This window comes from Pelodiscus sinensis, chromosome 3 (assembly GCF_049634645.1).
Source record: "Pelodiscus sinensis isolate JC-2024 chromosome 3, ASM4963464v1, whole genome shotgun sequence".
Classification (NCBI taxonomy): Eukaryota; Metazoa; Chordata; order Testudines; family Trionychidae; genus Pelodiscus; species Pelodiscus sinensis.
Genome location: NC_134713.1, coordinates 11,060,472 through 11,085,299, shown reverse-complemented (window position 1 = coordinate 11,085,299; position 24,828 = coordinate 11,060,472). Strand labels below are relative to the sequence as shown.

The 24,828-nt window shown below is 42.4% G+C and overlaps 1 protein-coding gene across 7 annotated transcripts in view; it reads left to right on the top strand.

The window, feature by feature from the left end:
- The window catches only part of SUPT3H (SPT3 homolog, SAGA and STAGA complex component), a 426,525-nt gene extending 404,435 nt beyond the window's left edge, over nucleotides 1-22,090 (top strand). For 5 of the 7 annotated variants that reach the window (XM_075923381.1, XM_006120667.4, XM_006120666.4 and 2 more), the window contains one exon: nucleotides 13,994-15,705. In XM_075923381.1, the coding sequence (XP_075779496.1) occupies nucleotides 13,994-14,166 (173 nt within the window). In that variant the 3' untranslated portion in view covers nucleotides 14,167-15,705. Of the gene's footprint in view, nucleotides 1-4,489; nucleotides 5,246-13,993; nucleotides 15,706-17,861 lie in introns of those variants that run through there. The other 2 variants (XM_075923378.1, XM_025183404.2) reach the window with 2 other exon arrangements.
- The last annotated feature ends 2,738 nt before the right edge of the window (nucleotides 22,091-24,828 follow it).

Genomic DNA, 24,828 nt, shown 5'->3' with positions numbered 1-24,828 from the left:
CATAAAAAGTAACCCTCAATATTTAATTAGAAGTGCCAAGTATAATTGAAGATCAAATAATTCTAATAGTACATAGCCTGACTACAGTTTATTTTAGAGATGGGCCTTAGTTCTAAGTGCTCTAGATATTTGGATATGGTGTTCCAGTTCTGGCCCATTACACAGCAATAACAAAGTTTTTAAAGTTCAGTACTAGATCCAAACTCTCCCAAAATTCATGGAGAATCAGGTGTCATGTTTTGGTTTCAGTCCATCTCAAATTAAAATGTTACAAATGCCACATAATAATGTATACTGCTGGTAAAAGATTAATATTGCAGGATAAATTATATCCGTGCTTAGTCGACAGCTATGTGTGGTATAGAAATACTTATGAAAGATAGATTTAGTTCAGTTTTAGAAACTAATCCTGAAATCTTACTCAGGACCAAATACCACAATCTTTACGCTGGTAAAATCCCTCCCTGTTAATGTCAAAGGGATCTTTTCATGAGTAAAGACTCTCTTTTTAACTGATCTAGCTGCCATTTATGCTGGTTTTGCCTGAGAAAGGAGTGAATAAAAATAGAGTAAAGGTGCTTAGGATTTGGCTCTTAATTCTTATCCTAAGGGCAGAATTCATTCTATATGATTTTTAAGCTATTAAAATGTTGGTTGGCTTCCATATGAGTTCAAATCGTAATATTACCAAATAATTGTGTGTGGATGAATAAATGAAAAAAACAGGCATGTAGTCTCCAAATGCACATTTCAGACTGGGTGGCTGAAATAGCTCGTAACATTCAATGCATGAAAATTGGGCGGAATTGAATAAATTAGCGGAATCACAAAAGGAAACCACTGTAGGAAATAGTTTTATATGTGTAATCACTGAAATACTCTAGTGAATGTGTCAATCTGTACTAAATAAATATATTTGTTTATAGACATGCTCTGTATTAGCTTCCACTCTTTCACAGCACTTTGCCAAATAAAATCCCACTCGAAGTAGGATGTTCGCACCCGAGTAGGAGTTTCTTGGATAAATATTTTTTCTATATTTGAGACCAAAACCACTTCTACAAATTTCAGACTTTGATTGAAATAGTATATTTCTTTTGCCTTTTTTCTTCCCATCTCCTCCACTGGCAACCACTGATGCATTACCTTAACTCCTCTTACCTCCCACTGCTATGGTGAACAAGAACCCCACTGGAAACAGAGTGCATCAGTCAGTAATGAGTGCTGACCAGTAATAGAACTGGCCGCACCCAAATGCCTCTACCAGCCACGGCCTAGGAGCCTGAGAAAATTTCTCTGTTTGCAGAACAACTTTCTGCACTCTGCTATTGGATAGGGTCTTATTTTCCTAGCTAAAACAATTCATTGGATTAAAGAATATATGCTTTAGATAGCATATATTGAATGAACCATTAATAGAACACATGGGCAGGGTGGGAGAAGAGGGAGGAAGAAATATGTTGCTAGCTATCTCTGGATACTGTGTTCCAATTTAACATTTAAAAAGGAGTCAATCAAATCCCAAGAAATGACTGAGTAAAGCTAAAGGCCTTTTATGAGCTATTGTTTTCCCCACGTCAGTTAATTCATTTCCAATAAAGTGTCATTCCTCTAAATCAGTAGCTGCTGATTTCAACATCTGCCTCAATAAATGTAGTATTTTACTCATAAGAATTGATGGGGGGAAATAATCTAATAAAAATAATAATGATATAGCATGCTGACTTGATGAGTGGTAGTATTCCCCTTTCAAAGATGGGGGAAATAAAAACATAAAAAAGTTAAGTGGTTTGTCTGAGGCTACACATCAAGTGTCAGAGCTGGTAGTCAAGCATTTGCTGGCTAATACCCCTGTGCTCAAGTCACTGGACCACACTGTCTCGCTACCAAGAAAAATGTTTTCTGTGACCAAGTGGGGATTGTGAGCATAATGACATCTCCATAAATTAAACTCTTATCTTTGCCCCCCTCAGCAACTAAAATGAAATTTTGAAAGGCCAAAAGTATCCATCTATGGAGAGGAGTCCAGTCAAGCCATTTCATGTTGAATTAATGTGTGTCACAAGTCCACGGAGGTCCTAAAGTTTGTGGCACATTTTCACATGAGAGTTGGATGACTAAATCTCTACACAGTGCTCTTAGTTATGAACAGGGGCGGCCCGTGGCTATAGGCCTAGTCGGCCATCACCTAGGGCACTGCCTTCAACGGCGCCCGATGATGATGTCACCGGGTTCCCTGGGAGCCTGGTGATGACATCACTCCATTGATGGCCATGCAGGCGGGGGTGCCAATCACGCGTTCCTCCTGGGGCGCCAGCTGCCGCAGCCTGCCTCACGCCGCTCCTGGTTATAAATGGTAGTTTTCAGATGCCAACCTCATATCAAAGTTCTCCCCAAGTGTCACAAGACTTTATCCTCAGTCTCAGACCTAATCAACTTCCAATACAAACATTATGGTTGTGACACAGTGAAATCCAGTAAGTTGAGAAGTATCGAAAGAGGACACTCCAGCACTCTTTATCATGCCAGTTGGATGTTAATAGGTAACATTTGTAAGGGGAAAAAATTCTGCCCCATGCTCTTATGGAAACAGAGAGACCATGTTGCTGTTCTGCTGTGATGGACAGGCCACTCAGAGGTGAATACCACTTTCAGACCAGAGTCTGGGAGTGGCTAACAGGGGAGGGCTCCCTCCATGATTGCCTGCTCTGTTCATTCCCTTTGAAGCACCTGGAACTTGGTCATTCTCTGAAGACAGGATACTGAGTTAGTTCGATCATTGGCTTGACCCAAAAGGGCCAATCTTATGTTCTTATACAGTGGAGTGAAGATCCAGGAGAGGATCCTTGTGTGCGATTGTGGACAGAGATGTGGGGCAGTGGTGGTTGAGCTCACCAGATTTGTTGCTGTACTGCTTTGGTGGAGAAGCCATGGGGAGTAACCCACCATCTACTCTGTCTCCTAGGAGACACAGTTTCTATTATCTCACTGTGACTGTGCACTAGGAAAAAGATTTTGGTCTGCATGAAAGAAGAGTCAGAGCAGGATTTGTTTCCCAGTACTCTAAGTAATGTCTCTTTTTCTTTAACAATGCACAAGACTTTCTCTTTCTCTGACAAATAAGTCTATTACATTTGGTGACAGTGATGGGAAGGACTTTGTAAAAGTATGTTTGTTTTGCAAAGCGCGTTGCCAACTATTGCTCTATGGTTCAATTATTCTTTTCACTTTCCATTGTTTACAGGACCTCTGAGAAAATTAACATGTTTCTCTCCCTATCAGTCTTGTTCTTTTTCTTTTTGCAAACATTGATACCCTACTTTCACACCCCACTTTTTACTGCAGCAGAAGCCATCATAACTTTACTTTAATTTTGCTTCATTGTAATGAAACCAGCACAGCCCTGAAAACAGCATTTGATAGTTACCTGCTGTGTTCCAAGCTGGAAAAATTTGATTCATGACCATACATAAGCCAAAGTCAACCGCTTTCACTGTACAACCTCAGTGGGTAACTGAGGTAAGAATTTGGTCCTTGATTTTCGTAGGTCCTATGTATAAACAGAGTCTCTAATCGGGGAAAACAAGTAGCCTTGGAGTAAATAAGACTCTCACCAAACCCTTTATTTTCTGCCACCGCATAGTTTGTCTCATTTTTTAAAAAGGAAATTGTTGTGTTTATAATTGTTATTCTCAGCAACAAAAAAACAAGATGTTTTTAAGTTACTTTGAATTTGGGGTGTAGGCTATTTTCTTTAACGGACATGGCTAGAATACAAGTGTATGTGATTACAGCAGCTCTGTTCTGTGTGATTATTAAAAAGTTGACACCATTGGCAGAGAAATAGCAAGCAGCATCCCAGAACTGACTTCTCGACAAACATTTTGTTTCAGATTGTAGAAGGGTGTTTTTTCAAAACTGCACTTCTATCAGTGTTTGCCTGTGGTTGCCTTCATAAAATGTGCTGGTGATCTTGCTCCAATTCCTGGCAGGCAGAGGTCCACATCACAGAAGCCACTGTGGTAATCTCAACAGTCAAGGAATAAATAGGCAGAGATACTGAAGTTTTTGCTTATACCTAGATGTGACTAGGATTAGATTGAAGCACATGCATGGATGACTTCTGATGAACTCACTATTTTGAGGACAGATACTTCATTTTACAATACTGTCAGTGTGGTGATAACATAAATTAGATGCATGAATTCAGGAGGGAGCAGAATTCAGCTGGCTCAGCATTGCTACGCATGGATACATATGTGGTATTTATTATTCATTTTTTGTATAATGCCAACAGTATGTACTGGGCACTTCTATGCATACATATAATACACACACACACACACACTTGGAATAATATCAAACATCTGTGCTATGACTACTGATTTAACATGGGGTAGTTGAAGTAGAGCTTTGATTGCTTTTGTCATAAATTAAAGAAGAGGCATACAGTATTATATACTTTTGTTATCTTTTATGTATTTTTCAGATGGAGAATTCATATCCACATAGGTGAAGCTGGACCTAAACAGAAGCAATTAATTCTAAATGACATATGGATTTTTTTCCTACAATGCTGTTTATACTAAGCTCCTTAAGTTAATTATTATTGTAGTCTCAAAATAACCTGTCACTTCTTTGCACGTGGTTGGATGAAGCAGGCTGGAGAAATTAGAAGAGTAATCTTTTAATCACGGGAGGTTTTAATGTGGACATTTTTATGCTCAAAGAGTTATGAATCTGTTCAAAATGACTTGCTTGATATTATGGGGGCTTATGAAGTTTCAAAGTTAACATTCCACAAATAAAATGGAAAGAAGGAATGGGGGCAGAGCATATTTAAAATTAGAGTATCTTTATGTTTTATGGGTTCCAGGTTATTTGGAATGGAATGAAAGTTAATGATACATCCTTTTTTCCATCCTGCCAGCCAGTATCTGATCCAAGAATGTCTCTTACTTAAAGGACAGGGCTCCCTCCGCTGTTCTTAAATAAAGGCTTCTACTGTGTGAGTTATAATCCTCCCCGATTTTCACAGTAAAATTGTAAAAATGCGAAAGGAGAAATATTTAATGAAAAATGTTTCCGTATAAGTCCTATATCAGAGAAAAATTAAACTCATATGGTTCAATTTACATGTATGCAAATCTCAGAGGTTAGAGCAAAATTATCGAAAGAAGGAAAGGCCGATGGCATGTCACAAACAAGATGTGGAGCCTATTTGTATTTGTGTGTGCTAATGAATTACACACACACACACACACACACACACACACACACACACACACACAAAAGGATTACAAGAAAGGAAGCCTTTCTGTTTTGAAAAGCTGTGGCACAACATGTATAGAAAGGGGCCTTAATTAAGAGAGAGAGAATTTTTCAGGGGCACAAAGCACCTGGTTGGGGGGGGGGGGGGGGCAAATTGGCACAATGTACTTTAGCTCTTGGGATGTACATTGGGGGTGTTCTGCTCCTAAACTTTTATGTTTTTAAACAGTGACAAAATTAACCCAAGCTAACCAACTCAAAAATCATAGCACAGGTGTTTCTTTCTCAGCCCAGTCTCAGTCTCTCTCATCATGAGAGAGCAATGAAATAATTCATGCAGTAATAGAGGTTAACTAGAGATGGATCTGTCCAGCAATGTTAGTAGTATGTCCTGGATTTCTAACAAATTCAGGAGTATTCAAATTCTTGGGTTTGGTTCTGGCCCCCTCTGTGACTCACTGTGCTTCCCATTCAATAAAGTGATATTGTGATGGGCCTCAAATGTACTGTAAGTTGTGTTCCATTGTGTTTGACCCTGGGCACTTATTATGGGATAGGAGTAGTGTTCTTGCCTTTGTTTCTTTGTACATCTTAGCAGTTTTCAAGTATCTAAAAGGGTGTCATAAGGAGGAGGGAGAAAACTTGTTCATCTTGGCCTCTGAAGATAGAACAAGAAACAATGGGCTTAAACTGCAGCAAGGGGGGGTTGGACATTAAGAAAAATCTCCTAACTGTCAGGGTAGTCAAACACTGGAATAAATTGCCCAGGGAGGTTGTGGAATCTCCATCTCTGGAGATATTTAAGAGTAGGTTAGATAAATGTCTATCAGGGATGGTCTAGACCGTACTTGGTCCTACCATGAAGGCAGGGACTGGACTCGATAACCTTTTGCGGTCCCTTCCAGTCCTAGTATTCTATGATTCTATCTCTCGTCATTGTGTCAGCAGATCAGTGCTACAGTGATCAGTCCCCCAAGAGTCGATTTAGCTGGTTTAGGAAAACCCACTAAATTGATCACTGATTACACTCACATCGATTCCAGTACTCCACTGAAATGAGAAATGTAAGGGGAGTCAAAGGGAGACTTGGTATGTTGACTCCTGCTATGCTATTCATGTAGCTAGAGTTACATATCTTAGGTCAACATTGCCCAGTAGTGTAGACCTGCCCTAAGAAAAATATATGTATGGCAGTAAAGATTAGAGGTTCTTTTTGTAGCATTCAAGAAGTCCTTTGGTGAATACCTGTTTTCCAAGCTTGTTTTCTGAAGAATGATGTGCAGCTACCATTTTGTAGCTAGACAAACAGTAATTCTTCCCTCTCCCATCGAAACAAAGGGAAAGAAATTGAGTCACTTTCCCCTCCTGACAAAGAATTAATGCCAGGGATTTCATGCTATTTATAAAAACTGCATTTACTAGATGACCTCAATTATATTGAGTAACAGTAGGAGTTCTAGAGAGGGATATTTTTGCTATCGACAAGCATAATTCTGCTTAAATAAATTAAGGGCTGTAATTGTTCCTGAGAGATCGGTGGTGTGACTCTTTTCCAGGATACATATACAGTAGATACATGAGACTACAGTGTAGTAGTGTTAAGGTTTTATTGGCATGAGTTTGGGATTGCCATGTTCCTTAGAAATGGGAAGCCAGGCGGATGCCTCTACAAGTCATCTCAAACAAGTGAAGACAAAGGGTCAGATCTTCCTTTACACCAAGGCTGCTGTCTACTGCCAGAGTGATATAAAGTAGACTTGGCATAAAAAAGAATCCAGACAAACCCTTTATTTTATGTTACAACACAGATTGTCCCCTATTTAAAAAAAGAAAATGGTTTTAGAATTGTAATGAATTTGTAATATACTCGCTGGCGCTGTTTTTCACCTGTGCTGGCCTGAAGAACCATTCAGTACAAGTTGAACTTCTCTAGTTCAGCACTCTCTGGTCTGGCAACATCCATGATCTGGCATAACATTAATTAGCCGGACGTCCACTTATCATGGGTGTGGCCAAGTGTCCCATGGTCCCATTAAGTTTGTTTACAGCATCAGTCCTGACTCTCAGTGTTCTGTGCTGTTGTTTAGCTCTAATTTACCCCTAAATGTCTTCTAAGAACCCAGTAAGCAGTGGAAGTATTGGTAATGCTGCTAGAGAATGTTGACCTCCCATGGTCCGGCAAATTCTCTGGTTCGGCACCAATCAGGTCCTGAGGCTGCCAGACTGGAGAGGTTCAACCTCTACTGTGAATACAGCTGCCATAGAATATTTATCTCTTAAGGTCTAACATTTTAGAAACCTGTAAAATAGCTCTCCTATGCATAACAGTGTTTAGATGCTTAGTTCTGATGTCTTAATATATTAGGACTAGGGTTGTCTTCCTATGGAAAGGTGTGATTCAAGCTCCCAGCTGCTATAAAGGACCCATTTCTGGAAACATTCACTTTTGGGATAAGGTTGGAGATACAACCAGTGTTTAGATGAATTGCTTTGAAACCACTGAGAATGAGTGGCACTCATTTATAAACGTTATTCAGTAAAATGTGCATAGATGAAAATCACTTTGGCAGGCAGTGGAGGGGATGAAATTTTGTTTTCAGTCTCTCTGAACTCCGAAACGGCTGAAGGGATTTTGTTCAGTCTTTCCAGAAAAATTCAACTTCAGGCAGAGATTAAAGGATGGAAAATTCAGCCCAAGGGTGAATGAGTGAAAACAGGGAGTTAAATAGTAGGAAACTCATTTACAGCCCTAACTATAGCGGACACTAACTATACCATCTTGCTAAATATAGTCTAGTGGAATGACCTTCTTTGTGAAGGTGTTGTTTTTCCTCCCCTGAAACTTGCTTGTAAATCGACTTCTTCTGAGGTATAGGGAACCATATAACATTGCATATGTTGGAAAATGTTAAGCTTGATTATTTCCCAGGTGACTTCAGCCAAGCCTGAGTCTGCCTTTCAGCGAAAAATCATTTCCATAACAGGACAGAATATAACCATTTATCTTTAATGTGAATCCAACATTCGGCTCATGTTCATTTATCACAGTGTAAACTGCACAGTAGTCCTATATATTGTATTTATGTGTTAAAGGGTGTCACTGTGGTTATAAACGCTGTAAAATATTGAGGGCAAGGAGCTAAAGCATTATTTTTGCATGGACTTCAAATTGCCAGCCATAACGGGTTGGGAAAGAAGTAGATCCAGCACCCCTGAGAGTTTATGCATATAGTTGTAGGAGTATATTGTATCTTTTTATTAAATTGTGTGACCTATTTTTGTATATTTCATGTTAGGGTATTGGGTTTTCTTATTGTTTTTTGTTTTGTGGTAGGATTGCCTTATCTGAGGCCTGGCTGATGGTGTATCCTATTGACTAATGTTCTTCTTTTATATCTTAATGCTGTTCAATCCGTATACTCTCTTGTGTGATAGAGGGTGCTACAGTAAATAGCTTGTATGGTTTCTTTTTGCATATTCAGTGTATCTGAAAATGTGTCTCTATAGAAATTGATTGGTGTTAAATCAAGCCTATTCACTTACAATTCAGCATACATATCATTTACATCAAAAAATTACTCGAGACTAACCCTTGTACTCATTTAACACCATTATTCAACATCCTGTTCCATAGAGGGAAAATTGAATATTCTCATATTAGTTAGGAAACAAACTCAGAGTTTATATATAAACACTCAGAGGGTACGTCTACACTACAGCGCTAATTCGAACTAACTTAGTTCGAATTAGTTAATTCGAACTAAGCTAATTCGAACTAGCGCATCTCGACTTAAAAACTAGTTCGAATTAGCGTTTTGCTAATTCAAACTAGCGCGTCCCCACTGATTGGATGCAGGGGCACATTTAAGGGCGGCTGAAACAGGTTCTGGTAGGGCATCAGGTCAGTAGTTGCTTTGTGTGGCTGCTGTCTGAGGCTATCTGAGGCTCGTACTTAAAGGGACCCACCTGGACAGCCAGTTCTCAGCTTTTCCGCTTGCTTGCCTACCTCACCAAGGGATAGCAAAGCGTTTTTGTCTGCGCCCGTCTGTGTCGGTGCTTCCCTTCGGGGGGGCCGCCGCAGGTGGCAACATGGAGCCAGAGCTCGCCCTGCACTTTCTGGTGTAGCTTATGGACTTGCTGCTGCAAGCCTGCCAGCAATGGCTGGAGGCTGCCTGGTTCCACCTGGTGCACATCAGCCCCCTGCCTCTCCGCCTGGCCACCCTGGGGGCCATGGTGCAGCTGCGGCGGCGCCCGGGCGCCGGCATGCCCCGCCACATCTGGTATCTGGACACCAGCAGCGACTGGTGGGACCGCATCATCCTGGAGCGCTGGGGAGACCAACAGTGGACCCAGAACTTCAGGATGAAGAGGGACACCTTCCTGGAGCTCTGCGAGAGGCTCGCCCCTGCTCTGCGCAGAAGGGACACTCGCATGAGGCCCGCCATCCCCCTCCAGAAGCGTGTGGCCATCGCCCTCTGGAAGCTCTCCACGCTGGACAGCTACCGATCCGTCGGGAACCAGTTCGGTGTGGGGAGATCCACCGTCGGAGCGGTGCTCATGCAGGTACGGCACTCGCCAGCCACTGGGCCGGGAGCGAGGGGGGCTGCAAGGAGGGGATGGGCCGCCCCAGGGAAAACGGGGGGACGAGGGGGGAGGAGGCAAAAGTGCCCCGCACCGGAGGGGCCGGTCTCTCCCGGCCGTATTACACGCCGCCCGGGGGGGGTTGCTCCTAGGAGTGGGGCGCGGGGCACTGCCAGGGCACGAGCACTCCCAGCCACCCGGGCGCCCCACTGATTCGCGCTTTGCTGTCTCTCCCCGCAGGTGGTCAAGGCCATCAACCGGGTGCTGCTCCGCAGGGTGGTCCACCTCGCCGACCCGGACGCTGTCATCCGGGGGTTCGGCGCCCTCGGCTTCCCCAACTGTGGGGGGGGGGCATCGACGGGACGCACATCCCCATCCATGCCCTGGAACACCAGGCCTCCCAGTACGTGAACCGCAAGGGGTACTTCTCCATCCTCCTGCAGGCCGTGTGTGACCACCGGGGACAGTTCACGGACATTAATGTGGGCTGGTCCAGCAAGGCACACGACGCCAGGGTGTACCGGAACTCCGCCGTGTGCCAGAGGCTGCACGCAGGGTAACCTTCTTCCACGACCGCCACATCAGGGTCGGGGACGTGGACATGCCCATCTGCCTGGTGGGGGATGCGGCCTATCCCCTACAGCCCTGGCTCATGAAGCCCTACACGGGGCACCTCAACCCCTCCCGCCAGGCCTTCAATGCGAGGCTGACCAGGGCCCGCATCGTGATAGAGGGGGCCTTCGGGCGACTGAAAGCCCGATTTAGGTGCCTCCTCACCCGCCTCGACCTCGCCGAGCACAACATCCCTCCCGTGGTGGCAGCATGTTGTGTGCTCCACAATTTATGTGAGAGAAAGGGGGAGGCTTTCCTGCCAGCCTGGATGGCTGAGGCTGACCGCTTGGCTGGCCAGTATGCTCAGCCCCGCACCGCCGCCATCCGGGAAGCCCAGCGGGGGGGCCGTCCGGATCCGGGAAGCCCTGCGGGAGAGCTTCCAGGTGGAGGAGGAGGACTGAACTCTCCATGCATGTCCCACTGGGCCTTCTTCCACCCTCCCCCCCTTTCCCCTCCCTAACCCTCCTTCCTAATGTCAAATAAAGACACCTGTTTTGGCAAAAAAACCCTCTCTTTATTTTACATAACTGGGGTGGGGGGGGGAGGGGGAAACCTGGGAGGAGGGAGCTGGAAGGGGGTGGAAGGGGAGGAAGGCAAGGGAAGGGAAAGCTCAGGCTTGGGGGTCCGGCTGGCTCTCCCGTCTCGCAACACTGCAGGTGCGGGGGCCTTGGGGGGGAGCGGGTGTGGAGGGTGGGGCAGGAGGGACGGGGGGTGTGGAGGAAGCGGGAGAGGGAGCAGGGGCAGCAGAGGGAGCAGGGGCAGCAGGGGTGGGAGGAGGAGCGAGAGCTGGGGCAGCCACAGGGGCTGGAGCAGGAGGAGGCAGGAACCGGTCCACCAGGGTCTGGAGGTGGCCTCTGAGGCCACGGCCCTGCTCCTCCAGCGCATCCACACTCCGCTGGTGCAGCCGAAGGTCCTCCCGGACCCAGTGCTCCTGGTTGCGGAGCAGCTGCTCCGTGAACCGGAGGTGCCACCTTTGGTAGGCCTCCTCATTCCTGGCACGCCTGCTGGCTGTGGTGAAACAAGAGCAGCGGTCAGCTCTCCCTGGGGAAAAGGTGGATGAAACCCAGCCCCCCTCTGCAAGGCCAAGGCCCCTGCATGACACCCAGCTGCTGCTCCATGGTGGGCAAGGCCCAGGCGCATGGTCCTTGGGCTCCCTCTTCCCCCCACCCCTCCGTACACATAAGGGGAGCATGATAGTACTCACAGGTGGAGGCCTCCCCGGCCTCGGACGACACAGGAGATGTTGTCTGTGGGGTTCTTCGGGGGTCCTGGGCAGGCTCCCGGCAGGCTCCTGGCTCGCGGCGTCCTCCGGCTCCTCCTCCTCGGTGTCCAGGACGGGTTCCTCTGCCCCGGGGTCGATGACCACCCGGGGGGCATGGACGGCGTGAGCCCCCAGGATGCGGTCCAGGGCGTGAAAGTGGGGGCAGGCCTCCGGGTCAGCCCCTGGCAGGCAGGCCCGGGAGTAGGACTGCTGCAGGTCCTTTATTTTACAGCGGACCTGCTCCCGGGTCCACTGGTGGCCTCTGTCAGCCAGGCTGTCAGCCATGCGACCGTAGACAGCCGCGTTCCTGTGGCTAGTTCGGAGATTGTGGACATTGGAGGCTTCCCCCCAAACCTCGATGAGGTCCACGATCTCCGCACTAGACCAAGCGGGCGCCCGCCTCTTGCGGCCCCGAGCAGGCTCCTGTGTAGCTAGCCCATGCCCCTTTAAGGGCTCCGGGGCCGGGAGGGAGGCAGACAAGTTTCCCTGGTGTTGGCCAGAGTGGCCACCAGGGCAAGCTGGGAAGGGTTAGCCTCCCACTAGTTCGAATTAAGTGGCTACACAGCCCTTAATTCGAACTAGCTAATTCGAACTAGGCGTTAGTCCTCGTGGAATGAGGTTTACCTAGTTCGAATTAAGCGCTCCGCTAGTTTGAATTAAGTTCGAACTAGCAGAGCGCTAGTGTAGCACCTATCAAAGTTAATTTGAACTAACGTCTGTTAGTTCGAATTAACTTTGTAGTGTAGACATACCCATAGAGACACAAAGGTGGTAATGGATAAGTACAACTAAAGGGGAATTAAACATCAAGGACATGTTTACACTTGGAAATTATTTCGAAATAACTCTAAAATAACTATTTCAAAATAGCATGTCCACACTAGAGAGAAAACTCGACATTAGTCTGAGACAGGCTCACTCAAAATGGACGTGCTACCTTCACTTAGAGCCCAAGGAAGCACTGGGGAATAATTACTCTGAATGACTCTGGGGAATAGTTATTTCAAAACAGCAACAGTGGAGCATCCACACTACCGCTATTTCAAAATAACTATTTCAAAATAAGCATTATTCTTCATGGAGAAGTTATTATTTCAAAGTGATATCTGTTTTACAATCTCAATCTGTCCCAAGCTTTCCAAAACTAAAAAAAGTAAAAATGTCTCCACCACTTTTAAAAACTTCAGCGGAGAAAATATTTCTGTGTGGTGGACATACATATATTCTTCAACACTTGGATCCTTGGATCATTATGCTTGTTATGCATAATTATCTGCTATGGTCATTTTAGCCTTTCTTGTGAGGCACTGCCAAAGATAGGATGTTGTACTAGACAGTCTGATCATATATGACAGTACATATATGTGTCTACATAAAAAGCAGAAAGTAAACCTGAGTAGGAACTATGGTATAAGCAAAGTGATACATTTCCCAAGCTAAGTGAGAAACGTAAAGTAAACCAACAGCATACATCGGAAAAATCATTTAAAATTCTTTCATTTTGAAGATGTTATTAGTATCACAAATAAAGAAATATGTTTTCAACTATATGTATTTTAACTTCCTCTTAAAACTTGTGGTGTCCAGTTTTGGGGTAAAGGAGTCAGTTTCCTGCCTGAATTCAGGAGATGTTTACAAGTATACAGAAAATATATTAGTAAGATAGAGCATTATAACTTATTAAAATTCTTTCTCAGCTACTGTTTAAATCTCCCATTTCTTTATCACTGGAAATTCCTAGGCTAGACTATACAGGAGATCAAGGTTTTCTGTACTGTACAAAACTCCGTTAAGTTTAATTTGGTTTGGGGAGGATGCACTAGTGTCTGTTTATATAGCTTTTGGCCCAGACCATAAATTAAATCTGAAAAAGCTGTAATGAGCCACTAATTTATAGACTATTAAGATTTTTAGGTTAGAAGTGATTCTTTAACTATTTGAATAAAGAACACATGGTTATAAAGGACAAACAGATTCAGCATAATAGTATATTTTTGTCCCCATATATTTTGAAGGCAGTTAACAAGTATGGCATATTTTTGCATATCTGTTGCTCTCCTGAAATAGAATCGCTAACCACTTGTTAACCACACTGATTTTTTAATAGACAAAGTGGTTGCTCATAGCTTCCTGACCAGATTAAGCACACTATTAAGATTGCAGCTAGAATAGTCTACACAACAGGAAGAAAACCTTGACTTTCTCTGCCTCCTTCCCTTGTTTGTATTGATGTGATAATTGATTACAGATTTTCTCTTTCTTTGACAGAGTGTCTATTGCAGAAATGGGATGACTTTTCTAGCCTGCTAATATGGATGTGGCTGCAGCGACACGAAAGGCAGTGTGATATTAAGGTGATTTTCTATTCCCCTCCATGGAAGAGAACAAAATTACAAGCTCTAGTGTGTCTGTGTACCAGTGAGTGGGCTGGTTTGTTGTGACTATCTACTGGCTGACTGTCTCTTTTCCAGCCCCCTCAATCATTATTCTTGTTTACTAGCTGGAATGTTAAGCTAATTAATGGCAGGATGTTTGGGATAGTGTGTAGGTGGACAAGAATGCAGATCACACAATTTTGAAATTTGTAATGGGCTTACTGCTGTCAGCCCCCATATCCAAAGTGCAGTGTCATTTTTATTTTTATTTTGAAGTCTGTATTTTTTTAATAGATGTGTTGTTTTGTAAAGCAAGTTTAAGGCAAAAAAGATGCCAAAGATTTGGATGATTAATTATGTTTTCCCTGTGTTTTCAAAAGTACAACTGCATTGTTTTGCATTTAATTCCTCTCAGATCAGTTTCTTAGACAATGCTAAACCAATAATACTCTATCTAGCCAAACAAGGGATTTTTCATTGAAAATGATAAGGCTTTTCAGATAAGAAAACTTCAGATAAATGACTTCATGTCTTAGTGTTTCAGGTAAAAGAAATATATTTGAGAGACACAAGGAATACCTATATTGAAATCTATAATTCTTAATATTGAAATCTCTTTTCTCGTCTTCTTTCCCCTGAAGACAGTGGGAGTCTTATTATTGATATTAATGATCACTGAATCAGGCCTTTTGGCCCTAGGTCACAAGGTACTTAAAACTAAGTAACTAAGCATATTGTTTTGTTGACTTCAGTGGGGCTACTCAGAGTCTTAAAGTTATGGCCCTGCTTAAGTGCTCTGCTATACCGGAGAAAAACTAGGCCCTTATTTATCTTTAATTCCTCTTGCTCCACTTTTGTTTTGTTTATTTTGGGGGCTTGTTTTGTTTTGTTTGTTTAATCTCTGGCTTGCCCTTTACCCCTCTTCTCTGCTCTTCCAGTCTTTGATAGTCTCACAAGCACATTCACTTCTTCCCATGAAAAGTGTACATATATAGAAATAACTAAAGTCATTCTTGAGGAGACAAAAAGGCTAGGGACTTCATTCTGTATCAGAAGCTACTACTGTGTACCATTTGTGCCCCTAGGGCATCCCATGAGGACAGAAGTCAGTGCTAGTGTGTCCCAAAGCACAGGCAGGGCCTCAAAGACTAAAGTAAACCTTAAAGAAAGACGGAAGACTCAAGAGACCTGGGAAATCAACTGACTGTATTACTTCCATACAGTGTAAGCAGTTTCCTTTGTGCTTAGTATGTGAGGTTTCAACTTCTACCACTCCTCTGATACACTCTTATAATTTATAAATATTTTCATTAGACAGTACCTGGACCCACTTGTGAAAAAAAAAATAAACTAAAAACATGTGTGTCTTCCTTGTGATCAAAAAATTGCAAAGCATTGTAAATGTAATCACAGTGCATCCAATATTACTGCCATCCAAACTGCCTCCTTTTTTACCTGCTACATGCCAGTCCTTCTGGAAATAATCTGTATGTAAAGGACTAAAAATAATGTGTACAATACAGTATATTAAAAAAGAAAAAAAGTTTTCTGATGTTCCATCTGTGCTTGTGGAAATGTATGATTAAACTTTTCTTTTTATCATCATTCCTATTTTTCTTGGCGTCCCTAATCATGGAAAATTATATGCTTGCAGTAAACATCCAGACTTTTTAAAAGGACACCAGCATTTATTGTATTTGGTTTCGATCTGCAAGCATATAGACAGAAGAAACCATTTCAGGCACTGGGTACTGGAATCCAAATTCATTCCTTAGCTGTATCTCTTCCATATTATACGTTTTAAAATATGCATAAGGAAAAATTCTGGCGCTTATATTTTACTGGTCTACTTAAAGTCTCAGAGAATGAAGACTCAACATACATTTCTCTCAGAAATATGACAGATCATGTTTTTGTTGGTCAGCTGTATGTTTGTCTATCTTGAACAGTTTGACAGGCAATTATTTATAAAATCTGGGTTTTCCCAGTAAACCCATATAATAACTTTTCACTTCTCTCCAGAAGCCAGTGAGCAGAATTTAGAATAAAACAAGGTGGGTTATGTCTCCCTATCTTGGACTAGGCTAGATATTCATAGAATTGGGGAATATTCATTTATATATTTTTCCTGTCGCTATGTAGTCCTTTCTCTGATTCCCTCCCTAACATAAATGATGGCAATGTTAGTGAGCATCATTGATGCCATTTTTCTATAAAAGTTCCTATGCAACATGGAAAACAAAGGAACATTACACAAAAATTAAGACAATAATGCATGGGATGATTTTGTATCACTTAGGAAAATTTGTAGCTGATGATCAAATGTAATGCCATATATTAACAACTTTGTTTTACATTATTTTAATTGGTAAATGCTGAGTCCCATAACAGGTTTTATAATATTACAACCAGTATTTGTAGATCAGTCATCATGCTATAAATTAACTGAACAAGGTGGCGACAGTGGGTAAAAGCCTGTCAGTGGAAGTTTTGCCATTGATTTCCCTAGGGCCAAGATTATACTAATGAGTAAAGAACAGGGCTGGAGTAGGAGAACATTGGTTTTATTCATAGCTCTATTTCCGAGTTGCTGTGTGGCTGAATCTCCTATGCTTTCCATACCTCAGTCGACCTATCTGTGAAACGGGAAAAGTTACATCTGAATTTTTAAACCAGTTTGAAATCTTTAGATAGAAAAAAGGTATTAAACGCAAAGTGCATTTCTAATTGGAGGTTATCTGGTCTTCACACACAGTATGAATTGTCACTCTTCTTTTTGTAGCTCCCACCAAATTCAGTGTGAACTGACTGATGATGCTCTGAACTTCTGAGGATATGCTTAGCCCTTTGCAGGATCAGACACAAGCAGTGTTTTTCAGATACTGTACCACTGGTCAAATGACAATCACTTTGCAAAGAATTATTTTCCAGCGTGCTCTGATTTTAAATGGGATCTTACTGCTGTATTAATATTCTGCCATCAGTCATGTGCAGATCTTGTGAAATATTTTATAACTTCCTGTCTAGGTCACACAGAATATTTCATAAACACTTCTACAAATAAAGAATAAATAGAGTATGACATATGTCACAGGTCTACCCCCTAGTTAAAGCCTATTCTATTACAGTTGTATAAGTGAATCTTCTTGTTTTAGAGTCCAAGGTTTAGGCTTTTTATACCCCTACGGTACATCTGTACTGAACAGCAATACAGCTAGTGAAACGTGGTGGCATGCATTAAATCCTGGGCTTTATTCAACAGGCACCAAGCCAGCATTGAGCAATGAAACCGTCCCTGAAGGAACTGAATGTAAATTTGATGGTTTAAATAAGGCCAGATGCCTTTTTAAAAAGCTACTATTATTTTAAAGGCTGAATCTTCTAATGCAACTCTTTATTTATTGTGCTTGAAGACAATGACATTGCTTTAAAGAAAATCCAATCCGTTGTGAAGTAGCAAGAATAAGTTCCTTAAACTTTCATAAATAATTGAAATGTTGGCAAGTGAACCAAACTTTATAAAGGCAGATGATTGCAAATTTGAAAGAAACTTTCATACTTTATTGTTAGGAATCATTTTAACTCCCTAAAGAGCACTCGGAGCCAATACAGTAATTGCCTTTCTCGGTAATCAAGCCCCATACATTTATTCATCATTTTTCCTAAATAAAAGGGATAAGTAGGTATCACAGCCAGAAAGATAAATGGGGAAAATCAAGAGCTGAGCTTATAATAATACAGTTTTATTTTTCATTTCATAGCTTTTGTCTGTATTTATTGATAATTCGTCGGAATTCCTATTGGACAGAAAACCTTTCGACTGATGAGAATCTCGCATATCACACTTTTCGTCCAGATGTTCCAAACTTTCTCACTGACTGTATGAAGAAGTGTCGAGCATAGGGAATGTTCCCTCTAACTTTTTCCTTCCATTTGCAGAATAAATTTTGTTATGTGCACCCAGGCATGTGCGGATGGGTACCAACTAACAGAAACACATGCTGCTGGCTGTGAGAGCTGTAGGTTCTCTTCTAATCAGCCAGGTGGCGCTTGAATCTCTCCTGAGCTGCCACCCAAGTGCGCTCATCTTACATGGAACACTGATTCATGGGCCTCGTCCATGCTGATGGTGGCATGAGGGGTCTATATAGCTACAAGTAGCAATGAAAAGCAGGCTGCATCCATACATAGTTACATGTGGCAGTGAAAGTCTCTGGCAGGGGGGTAATAACAGGGAAAGACTCCAGCAGCTCTCTGCAAATAGGAGCTCCCTGTTGCCAGAGCCTTTCCCCACTACCAAAGTCTTCCCCTGCAGTTGGGAAAGACTCTTGCAGCTCCCTTCGACCGGAGCCTTTCCCCACTGAAATCAATGGGAGTTAAGCACCACTAGGCCGCTTTTGAAAATCCCACGAAAGTGTCTGCCTGTTTCTTTAGGCCATTCAATAAAGGTAAAGATCTGGCCCTAAGTTACTTGCCTAAGATCACAGAAGAAACCTGGGGGAATGCAGGGAATTGAACCAGGATCTTCCAAGGCCTCTGGGACACCCTTCATTTCTGCATAGTGAAAATACCACAGATGTCTTAATTGTGCACAGCTCAGCCCAGTCACTGAGGACTTGAGGTGGCAAATACAGTATCCTGCTGGAGCTTCGAGGCAAATTGGGCAGGAGGAATGTAATTACTCAGTTTGGAAATTGTCCAGGACACAGTAGGTAAAATCCTTTCTCTCCTAATAAATGCCACAGGCTCTGTAATAATCACAGCTTGTAAGGACAGAGGCATTATTCGTCATCAAAGAGATGGCTGCTCCTGCAGTATTCAGTCCCTTAAAATCATGCTGCCAATCTCTGACAGAAGATGGCAAATTATTTAATCAACACCACTTCCTCCATTACCCGATTGTCCTCCCCACAATTGCTTGTCCAGATATGAACACAACCTGCCTATGCCTAGTGTATGAGAGCTGGCCAGGGTCAGATGGCAGGCAACAATCGTACAATTTTTAAAAACCTGCTGTGTTCTAGACGGGGCAAAAAATGGGCTAGTAAAACTACAAGTAGAGAAAACCTGGGTGACTTCACAGGCAGATTAATTGACAAATATGAATGTGTTTGGTGGTTTCACCCTATTCTTATGTTCACACTGCAAATTCACCATGTAGCTTGGTGTACTTCACCTGATTTTGACAATCTTTGCTAGAGAGAACCCTGGGACTGTAACAGCAAAGGTGTTGCAAATCACGACTGAAGTTCCAATTCAGCAAAAGCAGCAAAGCTGAAACCAGACTTTAATCACAGAAATAAGTTCTAAATCACTTTGCAAACCTAAATTAACATGGACTTTATGCAGGAATCACTTCATTTGCTTACACAGCCACCTCTGAGGTGAAATGCAGGTGCTGTTCACCATCACGCAGCAGCTCCCAGCACATCAGGGGAAGAAATGAAAGACATCTGAGTGGCAAGGAGGATTTTGGAAGGGAAGAGGTAATTATCCAAGTGCATTATTAACTCTCATTTCCACAAGTAATCCGCAAAATAAAAACCCCTAGAGATTGTTACATTTCTTGTGCTGATATGATTTCTTCTGAACCCTGGAATCAAATGATGGCTAATGTGTGGTGAACTAAGATGGTGAGTCAAAATAGAAAACTGGACAAACAGCAGCTCTGTGGCTACCACATGTCCATCAGAAAGAAGGTCCACATAGAGCACAGATGCCATTAATAGGGCCCTGTGACTATAGGACAAGCCACCCTGGTTGCTGCAGTTGAAAAGGCTGAATTTTGTGCTATGTGGACTCCTCTTGCTGCAGCTTCAAGTGAACAGAGTTTTTTTTTATTGAGGAGACATGATAGGTTCCTTGTGTCACCCTGCATGTATTTGAATGTTAAACTCAACACAGATCTAAGTTTTGGAATATTTTTAATGTTATGCCGCTCCTGAATTTTCAGTATGCCCCATTTTTTTGTCTAGACCACACACACATGCATTGCACCAGTTTTTGCAAGTCAGTTTAGGTTTTCGGCACCATTGAGCTTTTTTTTGCACGAGGGAGGAGGGTCATTGTCATCTTTTACCTGACCCCTGCAGGGCACTGGTGGATGTGACTTTATACTTCCGTGGGACTTAATTCTCCTTAGTTTCCCAGCTGTACAACTCTTTAACACTGCTTCCAGCCTATTTTGCAACATCTGGGGCTTTGTCCCATGTTGTGGATAATGACTATTGTTTGCAGCTATAGGGGTTATGAACTTAGTTCATCCTAGAAGAAAACTGAGATTCTGCAACAGATTCCACGTTGCATTGCTCCTTGCATTATTATGCTACGGGAGCAGGAGCAGTGATCTACGCTTGATAGCCCTGCTCAGCTGCTGTGTCCCAAAGAAAGCCACCATGAATCTTCTCTGGAGCAAACCTTCCTAGAAATAGGAAGAAAACAGAGGGCCACTGGATGGTCAGGAAACAAATGGAGAGGTATCTTCTGCCTCAGGAGTATAGATGCTCCACAGAGATCCTAAAAGGAGAAATAGGTCTTGCCTCCTTCAAAAATATCCAAGGAAGAATGGACTTGCCAACCACCTCCTGGAAAGAATTATAGGTAAGAACATGTCAGGATCTCTCTGGCAGAAAGAGGGAGCTATGTGTAAAGACCATGGTTAAGGCATTGGGCTGGGACTCTGACCAGTTCCCAGCTCTGCCACAGACTTCCTATGTAATCTTTGGCAAATCACTTAGCTTCTCTGTGCTTCAATTCACCATCCTTGAGGGATCAGATTGTAAGCTTTATGGTGCTGCTGGACTCTCTTTTACTGTGTGTATGTACAGTGCCTACCTTAATGTGCCCTGGGCCTTTATTGGGCCAGTGCGTACTACCATCATAGCTGAGAAAGAGGGAGGAAGGCTGTTCATCATGATGGGACATGACTGTCTGGAGACACAAGGCGATAGGGCAGGTTGTAATCCGCCATGTTATGGTAAAATAGATTGTGGGTAACCTGGCAAACTTTTGAATACTTGTGGAAATTCCGAACCTTTTTGGTTTTTGCCATTGCAATTTGTATGTGCATTTTAGCAAGTTGAGATTGGGTATGTGCCTGATATTTTATGAATTGTTAATTTGCTGATGTATGTTTTATGCATTCTCTATTGTGGATTTGCAATGTGTTGTCTGAGTTGTTTGCATCTTCCTGGATTTTTCTGGTAGTCTAAGAGACAAGGCAAGAATCGCCTGAAGAGTAAAGAAGAATATGGTTACTATTTGATTCACAAGTATGTGGGGGAGACTTAGGAAATTAAAAATAAATACCCCATATTTCTAGAGGACCAAAACACACAAACTAGCCCTGATTTTGCATAAATGCAACAAAACTATCCAGTTTTGGGAAAATCATTTTGGTTTATCCTGTCTGCAATACATGGAATATATTTAACTTGACCTGTATTTGCAGAGTTAAACTTGACAGTAAAGTATTGATTTATTTACTCTTTTTTTGTTTTCATTTGCCTTGAGCTTAGTACCATTGTTTAGAGCTTTTAAAAAGAGCCCACTTCTTGAATGGAAAAAAAATCAAGTTCTCTGTATGGTATGGAAAAGGCATATTTGAATACGTAAGTGTATTTTATTATTTTCAAAGTATCTAATAAAATGTTGTTTGAAAAGCAAAGATACCAAAAGACTGAGACTAAGTTCCCGGTTTGTGCACCGAAGCAGGTATTTTTACAGCACTCATATTTCGAAAGGAGTTGTCAGATTTGGACACTACAGAAATATCTCATTGCTTACTGAAATTGTATTTGAAATTTCCTTATATTTTATTATACAAGAATTGTGCACTTGGCTGCCACTTGCTTCCTTCAGACTCCCAAAGGTAAGTCGATTGTGCCCTCTGGGGGCTTTATACTGCTTTAACTTAGATTTAAGTTTTTTTTCTTTCTTGCTTTCACATAAAATATCACATTGATTTTTCCCCCTTCTTGTGTCTTATGAAAGGAGAAATTTATGGCCTTTTTTACATCAGGAAGTCTAGCTTTTCCTGACGTTTTATTGCTTTGAATATTTGAAACATTTCAATCCCAGACAATAAATATTACATGATTATTGTTTTCATATGGATTGGCTATTTCCCCTGGTTTTTCCTAGCAAGTGACACCCAAAAATTTATGGAGACTAAAAAACATTACTATTAAACTTACCTTGAAAGGTCAGAGATAGTCCCTACAATTTGTATGCCGTTTATGAAAAACAGTTACAATAATCTCTTATAGATTGAATCTCAAAACTGCAAAATTGAAGTCGAAGATTTTTTTTTAAATGGTCATTGTAGGTCTTCAATCTGTCCCACTCGCATTAGTGGGAGCTCTTCTGTGGATTGTTCCTCTCTAAGAACTCAGTTCTGCATATTCTGTGACATGCAGATTTCAGATGAGTTTGGGGTGGCTGGCTGTTTATAAAGAACATTAACTAATATCAAGGTTTGTTTCCACTAAGTCAAAACAATATGACTTTAGTGCATTATCTGAGAGTGCAATTGGAATCAGTTTGTTACGTTTTGTAATCAGCTCTTGTTTTCTGACACTTATGCTACGTGAGGCAGCATGAAGGGCCAGTCCATCTTTCTACCCCGGTTCTGCAGTGACAATCAGAAGAAAACAAATGCTGTGTGGTGCTTGCCTGCAATAGCTTCGAACCAATTCACACAGATAACAACTGGAGCAAAGACAATGCAGTCCAGGTTTCACTGTGGGCGATACAAGTCCAGTATGGACTCTATGATATGACTCTACTGTATTGACCCAGACAGTCTGGTATTTTCGCCTCCTGTCCAGTAAAAAAATACAGAAAATACCGGACACCTAAAAATGTCCTATATTTTCTGGGGGGGCTAGGGGGGGGGTGTTCCCTGCCAGGAGGCGAAAATGCCAGACAACTGGCAACTCTACGACACACTCAGCAACTGGGCTGGGTCCTGGGCCCCAAGCTCAGACCCCCTGCTTACCTGGTTCTGCAGGGAAGCTCCCTTCTGGCTCAACCAACAGAACAAGATGGTTACTGGCAAAAACCCTAAAGACCTGAGCAAGGGGAAGCAATGCCTTCTCTGGGTCTTAGTGCTCAACCTTCCTCTTCCTATCCCTATTCTGACTCTGCATGTACTTAAAAGGGGCCATTCTGTTTTAATGCTGTTTTTTTAACTCTTGGGTCTTTTTTTTTCCTCAACAATTTTTTTCCCCATCAACAGAATTTTTTCTCCAGTGGGTTTTTTTTTTGGGGGGGGGGGGGGGGGCGAGGGCGGGGAGGTGTTCGGAATTTTTGGTTAAACCATCTCTATGTATGTTATCTGCAGTAACTAGATTCATAGCTTTTGCTATGTAGACATACATCTGATCTGTGTACAGCAATCATCTTGAATTGAAAGGAGGAAGGACCCTGCCAATATTACTCCCATGAATGTACCCTACTGAAGTCCATGGGTTTGCTCATGTCAGTAATTACTATTCACACTGATCAGAGTTGTAGGCCCTAGATTACCCAATAAGTCTCCTCCATCTCTGTGTCAGCCCCTGCTTTAACACATCATCTGCATCAGAGGAATATATTTATCATTGTTAAAAGAAAATATTTCCTACTGTGTCTTGGAAAAATTCAAGCTAGATTTCTCAGCTACCACGGAGAGTCAGTAAAATGAAGCATGAGCCAGAGCAGTGTTTAGCTCTGGAGCTGAATCCAAACATCCTCTGCAGGGAGGGAAGGTTTGGAATCAGGGGTTTAGTTCAGACCTAGCAAAACAATCAAGAGTTTTTAAAAGCTTTCAAACCAAAGAATGTATGGATCCTTAACTGGTGTAAACAGCATGATCAGACTCTATATCCCTTTTAGAGGAGACACTAATAAGTATGCCTGGAAAGTCGTTTTTTAATGTCTTTTTCTCTCCATCCTTTTGGGAGAGTTGAAAATAGCATTCTGTTCTCTACCTGCTTTGTCCTTTTCCATTAGTAAACACAGCTTTCCCCTTACCCCCCGTTTCTTGTGGGGCTTAAGCCAGCTCAGCTTTTCCTGTTTATTTCCTTGTCAGAAGCGTCATCAGTGGGATCATTCCAGCTATAGAAATGAGATTTGTTCTCCCTTCTCTGCTGAACAGCTGCCACTCCATTACCTGGGTATTTCAGGGTAATACAGTAACAGGCAATAAAGTGGTGATTTAAAAATAAGTCTTGAAGGCTAAGGCACTGGACTGGAGTTCAGGAGATCTGGGTTTGACCTTGAGCAAGCCATGTAAGGCCAACTTGTTAAAGGTATTTGGGCACGTTGTAGGATTTTCAAAAGCATCTAGGTACATAGCACCCACTGCGATTAATGAAATCAAAGGATGGTGATGCATAGCATCAGAATCAGGCACCTGAGTACTGGTCCTTAATCTCTCTGTACCTCAGTTCTACCATCTGTAAAATAAGAATATCATATCCTGCCCCCTTTTGGCTAATAAAACTGTTAGATTTGGGGGGCAGGAACTGTCTCTTTATCAAGTGTGCTCTGCCTTGAACTCTGGCAGTTTTGAAATCCAAACCCAAATCTAATCAGCTGCCTTTTAATATGTATGGATACGGCTAGACTACACCGGTTTGTCCAATTCTTTTGTCGGAAGAGGCTTTTCTGACATTTGGCTCATCTAGACTGGGCCAAATGTCAGAAAAAAGCCCTCTTTCGGAAGCCGCCTTATTCCTCGTGGAA